The sequence below is a fragment of the Mirounga leonina genome, unplaced genomic scaffold, assembly GCF_011800145.1.
Source record: "Mirounga leonina isolate KUSES-001 unplaced genomic scaffold, KU_Mleo_1.0 Mir_366, whole genome shotgun sequence".
NCBI lineage: Eukaryota > Metazoa > Chordata > Mammalia > Carnivora > Phocidae > Mirounga > Mirounga leonina.
The window spans coordinates 19,143,897-19,160,359 of record NW_023270709.1 but is presented as its reverse complement, the minus strand read 5'-3'; the positions used below and the strand labels follow the sequence as shown (position 1 = coordinate 19,160,359).

The 16,463-nt window shown below is 42.1% G+C and overlaps 1 protein-coding gene across 1 annotated transcript; it reads right to left on the bottom strand.

The window, feature by feature from the left end:
* Nucleotides 1–355: 355 nt before the first annotated feature.
* Nucleotides 356–3,512, bottom strand: LOC118027222 (ATP-dependent Clp protease proteolytic subunit, mitochondrial-like). Its single transcript, XM_035030440.1, is given in 4 exon segments — nucleotides 356–439; nucleotides 710–1,195; nucleotides 1,197–1,428; nucleotides 3,499–3,512. Coding segments are annotated over 4 exon segments (816 nt in total).
* Nucleotides 3,513–16,463: the final 12,951 nt, after the last annotated feature.

Genomic DNA, 16,463 nt, shown 5'->3' with positions numbered 1-16,463 from the left:
AGTGGTACCATCTGATGTTGCTCTTGAAAGCATTTCTCCTCATTGATTACAAACTGGTGCCCAGGTCAGAGACCAATGATGTTGATGCTCTTTCTTGGTGGGTGACCCTTAGTCACCTGGGCATTCTACTCCTCTTTATTTATTTATTTTTTCTGGGGGGATCAAAGACTACAAAGATTTAATTGAAAATCATAGTGTCTCATTCCAGATACCTGCCCGGAGGGGCAGCCCCAAACCCAGAGTTCCTCACGGGGCCCTTCCAGGCTCAGCAGCGAGGGGTGGGCAGGGCTGTGCCTCCAGCGTCTGACTGGCGCCTGGCTCCCCCGACTTTCCTCTGGAGGGGGAGGTCCAGCTCTCAGATGCTTGCTGGGGCGGGCTCTGCAGCCGCCACCACCGCCGCGGGCTCCTTCTGCACCAGCTCCGGCTCGTCCTCACCGTCCTGGGGAGGGTGGACCAGAACCTTGTCTAAGATGCCAAACTCGGGGCGCCTGGGTGGCTCAGCCGTTAAGCGTCTGCCTTCAGCTCAGGTCATGGTCCCAGGGTCCTGGGATCGAGCCCCACATCGGGCTCCCTGCTCAGCGGGGAGCCTGCTTCTCCCTCTCCCACTCCCCCTGCTTGTGTTCCTACTCTCGCTCTCTCTCTCTCTCTCTGTGTCAAATAAATAAATAAAATGTTTAAAAAAAAAAAATAAGATGCCAAACTCCTGGGCCTCCATGGGGCTCATGTGGCGGTCCCTCTCCGTGGCCGACTCGATCACCTGCAGGCTCTGTTTGGTGTGCTTGGCGTAGATGCCGTAGAGCTGCTTCTTGAGTTTCATGATCTCCGCTGCCTGGATGGCAATGTCTGTGGCTTGGCCCCGGGCACCCCCGGAGGGCTGGTGGATCATGATGCGGGAGTTGGGGAGTGAGTGGCGCATGCCCGGGGTGCCGGCGGCCAGAAGCAGGGAGCCCATGCTGGCGGCCTGGCCCACGCACCACGTGCAGATGGGGTTCAGGATGTACTGCATCGTGTCGCAGATGGCCAGGCCCGAGGTCACCATGCCTCCGGGGCTGTTGATGTGCATGTGGATGGGCTTCTTGTTGCTCTCCGACTGCAGGAACAGCAGCTGCGCGATAACCAGGCTGGCGACACTGTCGTCGATCGGGCCCATGGCACACACGATGCGCTCCCGCAACAGCCGCGAGTAGATGTCCTAGGCGCGCGCGCTCGCCGCGACCCGTCTGCTCCAGCACGATGGGAACGAGCGGGAGAGCCCGGGCCGCCGTCGCGTGCAGGCTCCGCTGCAGGGCCAGGCCGGTCTTGGGCGTCCGCCGCGGGGAGAACCGGGCGGCGAGGCGAGGCCCCAGCGCGGGGGCCCTACCATCGTAAGTCAGGGATTGTTTAGAGTCCTTTCCTGAGCATTTTAAGTTATGGATACTATGCCAGGTACTAGGAGTACAAAGGTGAATTAAGTCCAGTCGTTGTAGTTGAGGAGCTACAGTGTAGATGGGAGAGATTGGTAGGGAAATAAGTACTAGGCAAGGGCGCCTGGGTGGCTCAGTCGGTTAAGCGACTGCCTTCGGCTCAGGTCGTGATCCTGGAGTCCCGGGATCGAGTCCCGCATCGGGCTCCCTGCTCGGCGGGGAGTCTGCTTCTCCCTCTGACCCTCCTCCCTCTCATGCTCTCTGTCTCTCATTCTCTCTGTCTCAAATAAATAAATAAAATCTTTAAAAAAAAAAAAAAAAAAAAAATAGGCAAAAAAAAAAAAAAAAAAAAAAAAAAAAAAAGAGCCCAAGGAAAGAGTGGCCAGTTCTACTTGCCAGGAGACAGAGGTGTGACTCAGGAAGGGTTATATATGGAAGGTGACTTTGAGCCGAGCTAAGTCTTGAAAATATTTACTATAAGAACCACTAAGGAAGGCTATTCCAGGGAGAGGGTGCAACATGAACAAAGTTCATGGAAATAGCTAAGCTGGTATTTATGGTCAGGGATGGACTGAGTAGAGATAAATCTGGAAAAGTAGGGAGGGGCCCGATTAGGAAAGGCTTTTGTCCCTTACAAGAGAGTTCGGGACTTTATCTGGCGGACAGCAAAAGCTTTTGAAGGAGATAAACTCAGTCATATTTGTTTTTTTAGAAACATCTCTCTAGTAGCCATGTGGGAGTTGGGTTGGGATGGTGTAAGATTGAAGGCAGGGACTCCAGGTAGGAGACTGTCTTTTAGATAAGATGGAGAGAGCCTCAGCCAGGACAGCAGCAGGGGGATGTAAAGGAGAGAAGGCATTTGAGTGACATTAAGGAAGGCCAGCTTGTGGAGTCTGGTGACTGCATGGATTTGGGGAGAGTGAGAGAAGCAGCACCGTCTCTGGCTTGGATGCCTGAGTGAGTGGAAATGAAAGAAGGCAGAAGGAAGCACAAGATAGTGAAAGGCAGGACCCATAAGATGCCTGTGGGGTGTCCAAGGGGTACTGGCTGTTGATTATAGTGTGTCTGTAAAGATACAGATTGTGGAGTCCTAAGCATGCAGGTGGTCCTTCAAGTGATGAATAGGTGGAAAACTCTGAAATGATAAGAAAAGAAAGCACAAGAACAGAGGCCAGGGTAATATTGAAGAAGGAAAAAAAAGACTGAGAAAAAATAGGTGGGAAGGAAAGTAGGGTTGAGTAGGAGAGACTCTCCATGAGAAGGGAGCTATACCTGGTGTCGAAGCCATAAAGAAACCAAGGAGAATGAAAATGGTGGTGGCCCACCCTGCCTCTTTCACCCTCCTTTGGTAATAGCACCCCAATCTCCTCTTCCTGATGACCCCTCTCCCAATGTGTGCAGCTGAGGTGGGGCTGTCAGGGCCTGCTGGTGGGGTAGGCCTGTCACCCAAGCTCAGCCAATTGGGTGCTCCCACCTGGGATTTGGAAACAAAAGCCAAGTGACCAGGGATAGTATAATTTCATATCAGCATCAATCCCTGATAAGACTGTTGATTATCTCTTGCTATATACACTTCTTCCTTTAATTTTAGAGGCTGTGATAGCCTTCCAATAAATTTTTTTGAAAAGATTTTTAAATAATCTCTACACCCAACATGGGGCTCAAACCTACAACCCCGAGATCAAGAGTCACACATTCTACCGACTGAGCCAGCCAGGTGCCCTCCCACTAAATTCTTCTTAAGTGTAGGTTAGCAAGTGCCGGTTTATGATCTTTCTCACTAAAGAGCCTTAACTGGATTTGGCCAGTAGGAGGTCACTGAGGGTTTGCTGGAATAGTTCCATGGGATGAAAGGTGAAAGGTTGATTGAAGAGAGAAGAGAAGGTAAGGAGATAGAGATAAGTGCATTCTTCAAGGAGTTTTAGAAGAGACCGTAGTATTAGGAGAGTAGCTAATTACTTTTGCTATGTCTGAATCCATGTTTTGCTAGCACAACGGAAAAGAGAGTTCTTGCAAACTGAGCAGCCATGAATCTGTTGTTTTAGTAGTGATTTCTCTCATTTTTAGTGAGATTTAGTTTATCAATGTATTTTACCAGTGCATACTCATTGTACATGACAGAGTCACCCCATGATGGGCAAATTGCTCTTTAAAATGTCTACTTCAGAATAAAGGTTTGTCTGATTTGATACAGGGGTCGAAAACAATTTGAAAACAATAATAAAACTACCACCAAAGTTTTCTTCCGGAAAGATGTGCAGTGCACCAAGTAAAAGATTACATTTAAAAATCATTTGATTTTGGGGGCATGTAGGTGGCTTAGTCAGTAAAGTGTCTGACTCTTGATTTTTGGCTCAGGTCATGATTGAGATAGTGAGATCGAGCCCCGGGTCTGTTTCTGTGCTGGGCCTGGGTGTGGAGCCTGCTTAGGATTCTCACTCTCCATCTCCCTCTGCCCCTCCCCCCTTAAAATAATAATAATAATAGTAATAATTTTATTTTGGTACTAAATTTTAGAAATACCCATAAAATAAGGCATCTTTTTTCTCTAGCCAAACTTGGAGTGAATATGATGCTTTTCTGCCCTCCAGTGGTTGTTAAAAGGCATTGAGAAATGTATCATCAGCTTTTAAATATTTTATAAGGATATATTTTCCTTATAACAGAATTTTTGATTTTAGGAATTCAAGGCGATTTATAAATGCATCAGCATTCACAAGAGGTACATGTTCTTAAAAACAGGCAGAACTCATAAAGCAACCCAAGCCTCATATAATGTAAACTGACTTTAGGCAACCAGTAGGTGGAGGAATTTCCAAAGCTAAAAACTACCACGCTATCCAAACCCAACTCCAGAAACTGAGGATCTTAAAAATAATCGATCCAGTCTTCATTGATCCCAACGGAAACAGGGACTGTTGACCAGCTCCAAGTTATATGTACATATACACATAGTGCCCACGAAATGCCTGAAACGAAGGACTGTTTTAGGGTTAGAATCATATTTCACTTGGAAATATGAGAATTGGGGGTAAAATAAAAGCTTTTAAGGTATGGATAGTATGAGATAAAAAGCTGAAAATAAGTAGCTGTGTGAAGAAAGTGACATTGGGAGGAAAGCCAACAAAAAAGTGCCCCAGCCACATGTCAGAGAGCAGTATGGTGCCCAGAAAGGTCAAGGTGGGAGGCTGAGTGTGGCTCCCACCCCATCAGCATTGCAAAGCTCTTACGAAAGAGGACAAATATTTATAAAGTGTTGGTACAAATGGATGTTGAAAACATCCATTCGCCTCTGCTTGCTGCGCTTCTGTTTATTAGCAGTGGAAGCAAACGATCCAGGGAAAATCCACAGAAGCTCTTGGGCAGCCAGCTCAATTTAGTAGCCCTTTTATGCTCAACTCACAGTCTTCCCTTAGAGCTTCTTGGCCGTGTCACCACTCCTTCCAGATTTCTCCCTAAACTCGCTCCAGGACTTGAGCCAACTATCCTAGAGCCCCTTTCTCCCTCCTCGTTATCATTTACTTTATATACATGATTTTCCCCCATTGTACTATCCTTATCATTAAGTAGGGCTCCGCCGCCAGACTGTGAACTGAAACTTCAACCCAACTTCATCCAGGTCCCACTCTGTTCTTGGCCTACTCACTCTTGGGGTCAAAAGAACGAAAAATTCCACAATTCTGGTTGCTTCCCCATTTTCTCTTTTGTGTATAGAGTTTTGTTGACCTGTGTACTCTTTTCTAAATTTAATATCCTGGCTCACTTTATTCTCACCAGGATAACTTATCCTTTATTTATTTATCTATCTATCTATCTATCTATCTATCTATCTATCTATCTATCTATTTATTTAAGATTTTGTTTATGGGGGGAGGGGCAGAGAGAGAGGGATAAGCAGACTCCCTGCTGAGCAGGGAGACTGACTCGGGGCTCAATCCCAGGACCCTGAAATCATGACCTGAGCCAAAGTCACAAGTCAGATGCTCAACCAAATGAGCCACCCAGGCACCCCACTTAGCCTCTTTTTATACAATAAGCTTCCCCCTCCACCTCCAATCAATTTTGTGTACTTAAATAGGACATGTCATGTTTTTGCCTATCAGACTGGAAAAAATTATGAAGATTGATGGTACCCAGTGCTGATGAGGTATGGAGAAATAAGTTCACTCATGCACGGTTGGAGGGAGTGTGAGTTTGCACAACTTTTTTGAAGGATAATTTGGGAGCATCCACCAACATTCAGAATGTCTGAGCTTTGGACTCATTAATTCCCCTTTTAGGAATCTGCCTTTCAGAAATATGAGTACTAGATATAAAGTTACAAGGCAAGCATATTCCCTGTAAGATTATTTGTAAAAGTAAAACAATGAAAATAAATGAGATAGCCATCAAAAATTAAAAGAAATCAGAATGATAGTGTAATTTGTCAATAAATTCAATAAGTAGTTTTTTGAAGAAAATACAATAAAATTCTGGCAATGTTAAGAAAAAAAGAAACTATAACTATAGAACATTAAGGAAGAACATATAATTGAAAACACTGAAACAATAAAAAAACTCAATATGACATTTAGTTTCATTCCAAATAATCCAAATGGATTTTTAAAAAGATTTTATTTATTTATTTGAGAAAAAGGGAACAGAGAGAGAGCATAGCAGGAAGGGGCAGAGGGAGAGGGAGAAGCAGACTCCCTGCTCAGCAGGGAGCTGATCCCAGGATCCTGGGATCATGACCTGAGCCCAAGGCAGATGCTTCGCCGACTGAGCCACCCAGGCGCCCCTCAAATAGATTATTTTTTAGAAAAAAAAAGTTTCTAAAATTGACAAGAACACAAAAACCTAAAGATACTTATAACTGAAGAAATTAAAAAATCAAACAACTAATAGCTAATCTTTCAGTCATTTTTAAATTCTAGTTTCTAGCCTCATTGTTTTGAGCTCAGAAGCAATGCCTGTGTATTTTTTGCATTTTGGAGTTTGACACTAATTTTGAATTACTGAATGATCAATTTTTAAAAAAATTTTATGTTAGGGCGCCTGGGTGGCTCAGTTGGTTAAGCAACTGCCTTCAGCTCAGGTCATGATCCCAGGGTCCTGGGATCAAGCCCCACATCGGGCTCCCGGCTCCGCGGGAAGCCTGCTTCTCCCTCTCCCACTACCTCTGCTTGTGTTCCCTCTCTCACTGTCTCTCTCTCTGTCAAATAAATAAATAAAATCTTAAAAAAAAAATTTATGTTAATCAATTTTTCAATATTTCGTGAGATACTGGAAAAATAGTCAATATAATTGACACTTTCTAGCTAATCTGCAAAAGTCAGAATATTCCTTGTTTGCCTACCTCTAATCTATTTTTAATTGCAAAAGTGAAATATGCTTATACGAATCAAACCACAAAGAAATATTTTTGTATCCCAAAGGATTGTCACATTGTCCATATAGATCTTTCTACATTGTCTTCTACTTTTTCAAATGTAAAAAATATTTTAATTGTTACAATTCTTTAATATTTGCTTTATTAATTTATTTCTCCACGATTCCTTTAATATTCTTTGTTTCCTTTTCCTAACTTTTTGCCAGAATGCTAATCACTCTATAATCTTTCATATGCAGTGCTTCTTCTTTTTTTTTTTTAATTTTATTATGTTGTGTTAGTCACCATACAATACATCATTGGTTTTTGATGTGGTGATCCATGATCCATTGTTTTCGTATAACACCCAGTGCTCCATGCAGTACGTGCCCTCCTTAATACCCATCACCGGCTAACCAATCCCCCCCCCCTCCCCTCTAAAACCCTGTTTGTTTCTCAGGTCCATAGTCTCTCATGGTTCATCTCTCCCTCCAATTCCCCCTGCCCATTTTTCCCTTCCTTCTCCTAATGTCCTCCATGCTATTCCTTATGTTCCACAAATAAGTGAAACCCTATGATAATTGACTTTCTCTGCTTGACTTATTTCACTTAGCATAATCTCCTCCAGTCCCATCCATGTTGATGTAAAAGTTGGGTATTCATCTTTTCTGATGGCTGAGTAATATTCCATTGTATATATGGACCACATCTTCTTTATCCATTCATCTGTTGAAGGGCATCTCGGCTCTTTCCACAGTTTGGCTATCGTGGACATTGCCGCTATGAACATTGGGGTGCATATGGCCCTTCTTTTCACTACATCTGTGTCTTTGGGGTAAATACCCAGGAGTGCAATTGCTGGGTCATAGGGTAGCTCTATTTTTAAAGTTTTGAGGAACCTCCACACTGTTTTCCAAAGTGGCTATAGCAACTTGCACACCCACCAATGGTGTAAGAGGGTTCCCCTTTCTCCACAACCTCTCCAACATTTGTTGTTTCTTTCCCTGTCCATTTTTGCCATTCTAACTGGTGTAAAGTGGTATCTCAATGTGGTTTTGTTTGAATTTCCCTGATGGCTAATGATGATGAACATTTTTTCATGTGTCTGTTAGCCATTTGTATGTCTTCTTCAGAGAAGTGTCTTTTCATATCTCCTGCCCACTTTTTGACTTGATTATTTGTTTTTTGGGTGTTGAGTTTGAGAAGTTGTTTTTAGATCTTGGATACCAGCCCTTTATCTGTAGTGTCATTTGCAAATATCTTCTCCCATTCTGTGGGTTGCCTTTTTGTTTTGTTGACTGTTTCCTTTGCCGTGCAGAAGCTTTTTATCTTGATGAAGTCCCAAAAGTTCATTTTTCCTTTTGTTTCACTAGCTTTTGGAGATGTATCTTGAAAGAAGTTGCTGTGGCCGATGTCAAAGAGGTTACTGCCTATGTTTTCCTCTAGGATTTGGATGGATTCCTGTCTCACATTGAGGTCTTTCATCCATTTTGAGTTTATCTTTGTGAATGGTGTTAGAGAATGGTCGAGTTTCATTCTTCTGCATGTGGCTGTCCAATTTTCCCAGCACCATTTATTGAAGAGACTGTCTTTTTTCCATTGCATGTTTTTTCCTGCTTTGTCAAAGATTTTTTGACCATAGAGTTGAGGGTCCATATCTGGGTTCTTTTTTTTTTTTTGTTTCTGGTTTATAATTCATTGATTTCTGCTCTAATTTTAATTATTTCTCTTCTAATGCGTGGCTTAGGCATCGTTTGTTGCTTTTTCTCTAGTTCTTTAAGGTGTAGAGTTAGTTGGTGAATTCGGGATTTTTCTATTTTTTTGAGTGAGGCTTGGATGGCTATGTATTTCCCCCTTAGGACCGCCTTTGCAGTATCCCATGGGTTTTGGACCGATGTGTTTTTGTTCTCATTGATTTCCATGAATTGTTTAAGTTCTTCTTTGATTTCCTGGTTGACCCAAACATTCTTGAGCAGAGGGGTCTTTAGCTTCCAAGTGTTGTTTGAATTTCTGCCAAATTTTTTCTTGTGATTGAGTTCCAGTTTTAGAGCACTGTGGTCTGAGAATATGCAGGGAATAATCTCAGTCTTTTGGTATCGGTTGACACCTGATTTGTGACCCAGTATATGATCTGTTCTGGAGAAAGTTCCATGTGTGCTCAAGAAGAATGAGTATTCTGTTGTTTTAGGGTGGAATGTTCTGTAAATATCTATGAGGTCCATCTGGTCCAATGTATCATTCAAAGCTCTTGTTTCCTTGTTGATTTTCTGCTTAGATGATCTGTCCATTGCTGAGAGTAGAGTATTGAGGTCTCCTACAATTAACATATTATTATCAATATGACTCTTTATTTTGGTTAACAGTTGGCTTATGTAGATGGCTGCTCCCATGTTGGGAGCATAGATATTTACAATTGTTAGATCTTCTTGTTGGATAGACCCTTTAAGAATGATATAGTGTCCTTCTGTGTCTCTTATTACAGACTTAAGTTTAAAATCTAATTTGTCTGATATAAGAATTGCTACCCTAGCTTTCTTTTGAGGTCTGCTGGCATGGAAGATGGATCTCCATCCCTTCACTTTCAGTCTGGATGTCTCTTTAGGTTCAAAATGAGTCTCTTGTAGACAGCATATGGATGGGTCCTGTCTTTTTATCCAATCTGCAACCCTGTGCCATTTTATGGGAGTGTTTAGGCCATTCACGTTGAGAGTGATTATTGAAAGATATGAATTAATTGTCGTCATGTTGCCTGTGAAGACGTTGTTTTTATAGATTGTCCCTGTAAATTTCTGTTGTAGATCACTCTTGGGGTCTTTCTCCTTTTATAGAATCCCCCTTAATATTTCTTGCAGGGCCAGCTTACTGGTCACATATTCTTCCAGTTTCTGCCGGTCGTGGAAGCTCTGCATCTTTCCATCCATTCTAAATGAAAGCCTTGCTGGATAAAGTATTCTTGGCTGCATGTTCTTCTCATTTAGGACCCTGAATATGTCTTGCCAGGTCTCTGTGGATAGGTCTGACGTTATTCTGGTGTTCCTCCCACTGTACGTAAGGAATCTCTTCCCCCTAACTGCCCTTAAGATGGTTTCCTTGGTTCTAAGATTTGCAAGTTTTACTATTACATGCCGGGGTGTTGGTCTGTTTTCCTTGATCTTAGGAGGGGTCCTCTCTGCCTCTAGGACTCGAATGTTTGTTTCATTCCCCAGATTAGGGAAGTTCTCAGCTACAATTTGCTCAAATACATCTTCTAGTCCTCTCTCTCTCTTCACTCCCTCCGGGATTCCAATGATTCTGACATTGGAACGCCTCATGGTGTCACTTATTTCTCTGATTCTATTTTCATGGATTCTGAGTTGTTTTTCCCTGCCTCCTCTTTTCCCCTTTTTATCTATTATATTGTCTTCCAGGTCGCTTATTCTCTCTTCTGCCTCAGTTACCCTAGCTGTTAGATTATCTAGATTGGGTTGGATCTCATTGATAGCATTTTTAAGTTCTGCCAATTCACCTTTCATTTCTGCCCTTAGAGACTCTATGTTGCCATTAATTGATTTCTCCATTCTAGCCTTTGTCTTCACAATTGCTAGCCTGAATTCCACCTCCGACATCTTGGTTATATCTGCATCCGTTTGTAAATCTGCAGCATAAGTCATAATCTCTGAGTCTATTTTGGGGGCTCCTCCTCCTAGTCATTCTGTTGATGGGTGTTTGAGGGAATGTATAGAGTCCAAATTATTGACCAGAACCCAAGCAAGATGCACCTGTTTTCTTGGGACCTTAGGGTTGCTGGCCTCTTGTTTTCCCAGCCTGTCTTCTGGGGGAGGGGCCTGCCCCGCTGTTACTCAGGCAACCCTGTTTGGGCGGAGTGGCCCTGCACCCCTGTGCTGGCGGATGGGCTCAGTGGGAATCAGTCTTTGGGGGTTTTGTTCTCTGGTGCCTTTCCCTGGTGGCTTTCTGCGTCTCTTCCGGGAGTCAGAGCAGAAGAGACCGTTTCCAACCCTCTGCCTCAGAGCAGAGAGACCTCAGTCTGCTCTTCAGTGAGCTCTCCAGGCCACACCGTCTCCGTTTCTGTCCGTGCTGCTATAAACTGCAGCGTCCTGGGTTGTGCGCCCCTCCGCAGCGCCCCCAGTCCTGCCTCCAGGTCGGCGCCCGTCTCTGCCCTTTGTGCTTCTAAAACCGCTGGTTGCTCCCAGTTCGCGCGTGCAAGACCCCGCAGCTCTGGGTTCCCACCCTCGGGGCTGCGGTTCGCAGGTGCGACCCCTTCGCTCCGGTTTCTGTCCGGGGGGGCTCCGATTTCTGTCCGGGGGGGCCTGTGGTTTCCGTGCGCTCGACCCCGCCGGTCTGGTTTTCCACCCCGGGGGCTGCGCTAAAGTCCTTTCCCGAGGCTACTGGTCTGCAAGTCTGTGCCCGTCGGCAGCGCGCGAGGCTGTCACTCACCGTCGGTATAGGATCCCCACGGCCAGGCTCCCTCCCGCCGCCGTTTATCCTCCGATATCTGCCCGCAGAATCAGGGCTCCCCGCTTCGTACCTCACAACCAACCAACCACCTGCGATATTCTGTTTGTAGAGATCCAGATCTTCTTACATCTCAGGCTGGTTTCGTGGGTGCTCAGAGTGGTCTGGTAGATATCCAGCTCAATTCCGGGGACCCAGTTGAAATAGGGTCCCCTACTCCTCCGCCATCTTTCCCCCCTCCATATGCAGTGCTCCTGTTGTCACTAATTTGTTATTGCAGTATTGCTTTCTTCTTTGATTCAAGAATTATTTAGATTAAACTTTTTCAGTGATTAGACTACCTTGCTAAATCTTTTCTTTGGCATTTTAGCTTTACTACCTTGCCCTCAAATACTATGGCCCATATAATATTTACTTTTTAGGCTCTTAAATTTTCATTTTACCCTAATAAAGGCTTAAGTCCACAAGACTGGAAAAACAAGTATTTCCTCTATTTTTAGAGTTCTAAAGATCTTTTAAATCAATCTCATTAAAAATATAGTTTAGATTTTTTTAATATCTGAGTCATAGTTATTTTGCCTGTTCAATCTGTCCAAGACAGAAATACATATTAGAGCCCACTACTTTTATATTTTTAAAAAACTCATCTTTTTGCATTTTTAACAGTTATTGCTGAACACATTTTCATGAAAAACAGTTCCACACTGTGGCAGGCAGAACTCTAAGAATGTTTCCCAAACCCCCGCCCCCTGGTGTACATACTGGGTGTAATTTCTCCCCTTGAGTTGAGAGAGATCTGTGAATATGATGAGCTGTTATTCCCATGGTTAGGTGAAGGGATTTTGCAGATATTATTAACGTACCTAATCAGTCAAGTTTCAATTAATCAAAAGGTAGATCAGCCTGAGTGGGCCTGACCAAATTAGGTGAGCTCTTTAAAAGAGAGTTTAAAGGTCAGAGATGGAAGCTGTTGAGAGATGTGGAGAGGGAAACAGCCCTGTTGGAACTGCCTATGGAAGGGGCCCCAGGGCAAGGACTTGAGGGCGGCTCCTAGAAGCTAAGAGGGATCCCCAGCCAATGTCCAGCAAGGGCACAGAGACTTCAGTCCTACAGCTTCAAGGAATGGAATCCTGCTAATAATCTGAATGAGCTTAGAAGAGGACCTCAAGCCTTGGATGAGCTCTAGATGAGAATACAGCTCTACGGCATTTTTTTTTTTTTTAAGATTTTATTTATTTATTTGACAGAGACAGAGATAGCAAGAGCCAGGAACACAAGCAGCGGGAGTCGAGAGGGAGAGCAGGCTTCCCGCCGAGGAGGGAACCTGCTGTGGGGCTCGATCCCAGGACCCTGGGATCATGACCTGAGCCAAAGGCAGACGCTTAACAACTGAGCCACCCAGGCGCCCTCTACGGCATCTTAATGTGATTTCAGTTTTGTTAGACTCTGACCGGAGCCCTTACCATGACATGGTCAGACTTCTGACTGCAGAATCTGTGGGACAGTGGTTCAGTCTGAGGTAATGTGCTATGCAGCAATAGAAAACTAATACAACCACAGAAAGACTTCTGAGAGTTGTATTTTCTTTTTTTTTTTTTGTAAGATTTATTTTTAGGGGGTTGGGGGGAGGGGCAGAGGAAAAGGGAGAGAGAATCCACAAGCAGACTCCCCGCTCAATGGGGAACCCTGCGTTGGGGCTCGATCTCACGACCCTGAGATCACGACCTGAGCTGAAATCAAGAGTCAAGTGTCAGGCGCTTAATTAACTGACAGGCACCCAGGTGCCCCTGAGAGTTGTATTTTCAGTGTCAATTCTGTCCATCATTATAAAGTAACCTTTAACTTTTGCTTAATATATTTACTTTGAATTTTATCATAAAGGGTTAGTATTGTGACTCCTGCTTTCTTGTTTGCATTCATTTAATTTCCCTTTACACATCCTTTTAGTTCTCACATTTTGAGATGCTTTTTTAAATTAAAAAAAATGTTTTTAAAGATTTTATTTATTTGAGAGGCCATGAGAGAGAGAGCATGAGCAGGGGAAGGGACAGAGGGAGACAGACTCCCCGCCAAGCAGGGAGCCTGATGCGGGGCTCAATCCCAGGACCCTGGGGCCATGACCTGAGCTGAAGGCAGATACTTAACCGACTGAGTCACCCAGTTGCCCTGAGATTCTTTGTTTTAGATGTGGCTTTTAAAAACTGTGTGTATATTTGTTGAATCGAGTTTCTGTATTCTTGTGCTATAATGTATCACATTTATGCCTATTTCTGTAATATCTTTGGTCTTAGGTTTTGTCTTGCTCTATTCTATCTCACTCTTATTTTCTGTACTTCGGCATATGACTTTTTTTTTGTTTTCTCCTGTTTTGGAAAGCATGCATTTATTTTTTAATAATTTTTTTAGGAATTAAAAAGAAAATTTAAATTTTTCTTAAAGAATCTATATTTTTCCTCAAGGTAGGGACTGTGACATTTGCCCCTTGTATCCTCAGTACCAATCACATAGAAGTGTTTAAAAAAATGTTTAATTTGCTGAATTGAAATCACTAGATTCTAAGCAATTGTGCTGGCTAAATAGCTTTTACCCCTTTTTTCAAAAAAGCACTTAAAACTATTTGATTTTTCCTTTAGATTATATTTTTTCATGTTGATTACCATACATTTTCTTCACGTGTGCTCTTGTGAAACAGAAACCTGTAATCTGTAGCAGAGAAAAAGCAATTGATAAAGCAAAAGGTAATTATCTTTTGAATGTGTTTTAAAAATTATTGGGTGTTCAGGGGCTCCTGGCTGGCTCAGTCAGTGGACCATGTGACTCTTCATCTCAGGGTCGTGAGTTCAAGCCCCATATTAGGTGTAGGTGTAGAGATTACTTAAAAATAAAATCTTAAAAAAAATTATTGAGTCTTTAATAACAGAATTATGGGAATTTAATCAAATGCATATTATGCTTATTATGAAAAATTCAAACAATAAAGAAGAATAGAAAGAGAAAAGGTCCTTCCCTCCAACCCCATACTCCAGAGATAGCCATTGTTGCCATTTTGGTATCTTTCCGTATTTTTCTCGATGCTATAATGATGATAATATTAACTAATACTTATATAACCTTTATTATGTGCTACATAAATATTAATTTAATCCTCATAACAATCTGGTGAGTAAATACTGTTATCATCATCTCTATATTAAGGATGAACAAACTGAAGTACAGAGAAGTTAAGTGATTTTTTTCCCAAATCATACAGCCTGTGATAAAATTATCCATGTTTTAACCACTATACTAAACGATTTCTATTTATATACCTCTCTATAGAAACAAAACATAGTTCTTTTAATGAACATACATTTTATTTTATTTTTAAAAAATTTAAAACTGATTTTACATTGTTTTAGCTGGGCTGTCAAAAGATTCTTTGGGTAAGCTTTGTTTTGTTATTTAATTTTTGTACCTGAAGTATAATTAACATACAGTATTATATTAGTTTCAGGTGTACAACATAATGATTCAGCACTTCTGTACATTGCTCAGTGCTTCTGTAATGGATGTAGTCACTATTTGTCACCAAATAGTATTACAATACTATTGACTGTATTCCCTGGGCTGTGCTTTTCATCTCTGTGACGTATTTTATAACATTTAATAAAAATGTTCTTACAATCTGTTTTTCTGATATATGCTCACTTTACTTAATGTGCACATCTTTCCAAATTATTTGAAGATATTTCTGGTGATTGAACCAGTAAATCAAAGGGTTCATTAGGTGGCACATTAGTTTTGGTAGGCAAACTTTTGTGATAAATAAAAATAATAGTTAAGCACAGTATAAACATTTCTTTTTTTAAATGATTGGCAAGAATTATTTTATTCCTTAATTCACCATATATATATTTGTATATATACTTAAAATTTTAATTCCAGTATAGTTAACATACAGTGTTATATTAGTTTCAGGTGAACAGGATTAGTGATTCAACACTTCTATGCATTACTCAGTGCTCATCATGGTTAAGTGCACTCCTTAATCCCCATCACCTGTTTCACCCATTCCCCCCCCCCACCTACCTCCCCTTGGGTAACATCAGTTTGTTCTCTATAGTTAAGAGTCTGTTTTTTGGTTTGTCTCTGTTTGCTTGTTTGTTTTGTTTCTTAAATTCCACATGTGAATAAAATCATATGGTATTTATCTTTCTCTGACTGACTTATTTCGTTTAGCATTATACCCTCTAGATCCATCCATGTTGTTGCAAATGGCAAGAGTTCATTCTTTTTTATGGCTGATTAATATTCCATTGTGTATATATACCACATCTTCTTTATCCATTCATCTTTCAGTGGATACTTGGGCTGAAATTTATTTCTCCTTTAAGTACCTGAAACAGGTTTGGGTAGGTGAGTGGCTGAATTCCATATTGTGACTCAGGGACACAACTTTCTAACTTGTTATTTTTGCATATTCAGAGTATATTGTAATCTGCATTATTGAGGCTGGTCGCTGTGCCCAGGATCTGACTGGTGGAAGGGAAGGGTAACATGGAGAAAACATGCTGTCTTAAAAAAAAAACAGAGTCCTGAAGTGGGATTTACCTTACTCACATTCCTTCAAGGAGAACCTAATCACATGACCATTGGACTGCAAAGGAGGCTGGGAAATGTAGTTTACTAATGAAAGAATAGATTCTGGTGGGCAGCTAGGGACTCTGTCACAGGCAGTTTTGTTGTGTATTTAATCATGTCTGAAAAAAATGTTAACACTTGATCTCAGTTTAAAAGAATGACATGTCATTAAAGGTGTCACCAGCATTTGTCAAATGGGCATGCCTCAGTTTAGTAGCCGATCCCAAATGGAAACCAGATCTGACTTCCATGCCAAAGTTCCTTCTAATTAGTGTAAGACCTACTTTACTATCTTTTTTTTTTAATTTTATTTTTATTATTTATTTGACAGAGAGACACAGTGAGAGAGGGAACACAAGCAGGGGGAGTGGGAGAGGGAGAAGCAGGCTCCCCACAGAGCAGGGAGCACGATGTGGGACTCGATCCCAGGACCCTGGGATCATGACCTGAGCCGAAGGCAGTTGCTTAACCGACTGAGCCACTCAGGCGCCCCTTACTTTACTATCTTGAAGAGTTAATGAAATATGAGCTTTTTCTTCCTTGGAAGATAAGCCCTATTGGAAATATGCCTATCTGGTGAGATGTTGAAGAGAGACTTATTTCTGAAAACTCTAGAGTATGGAATTAATTTAATTTGA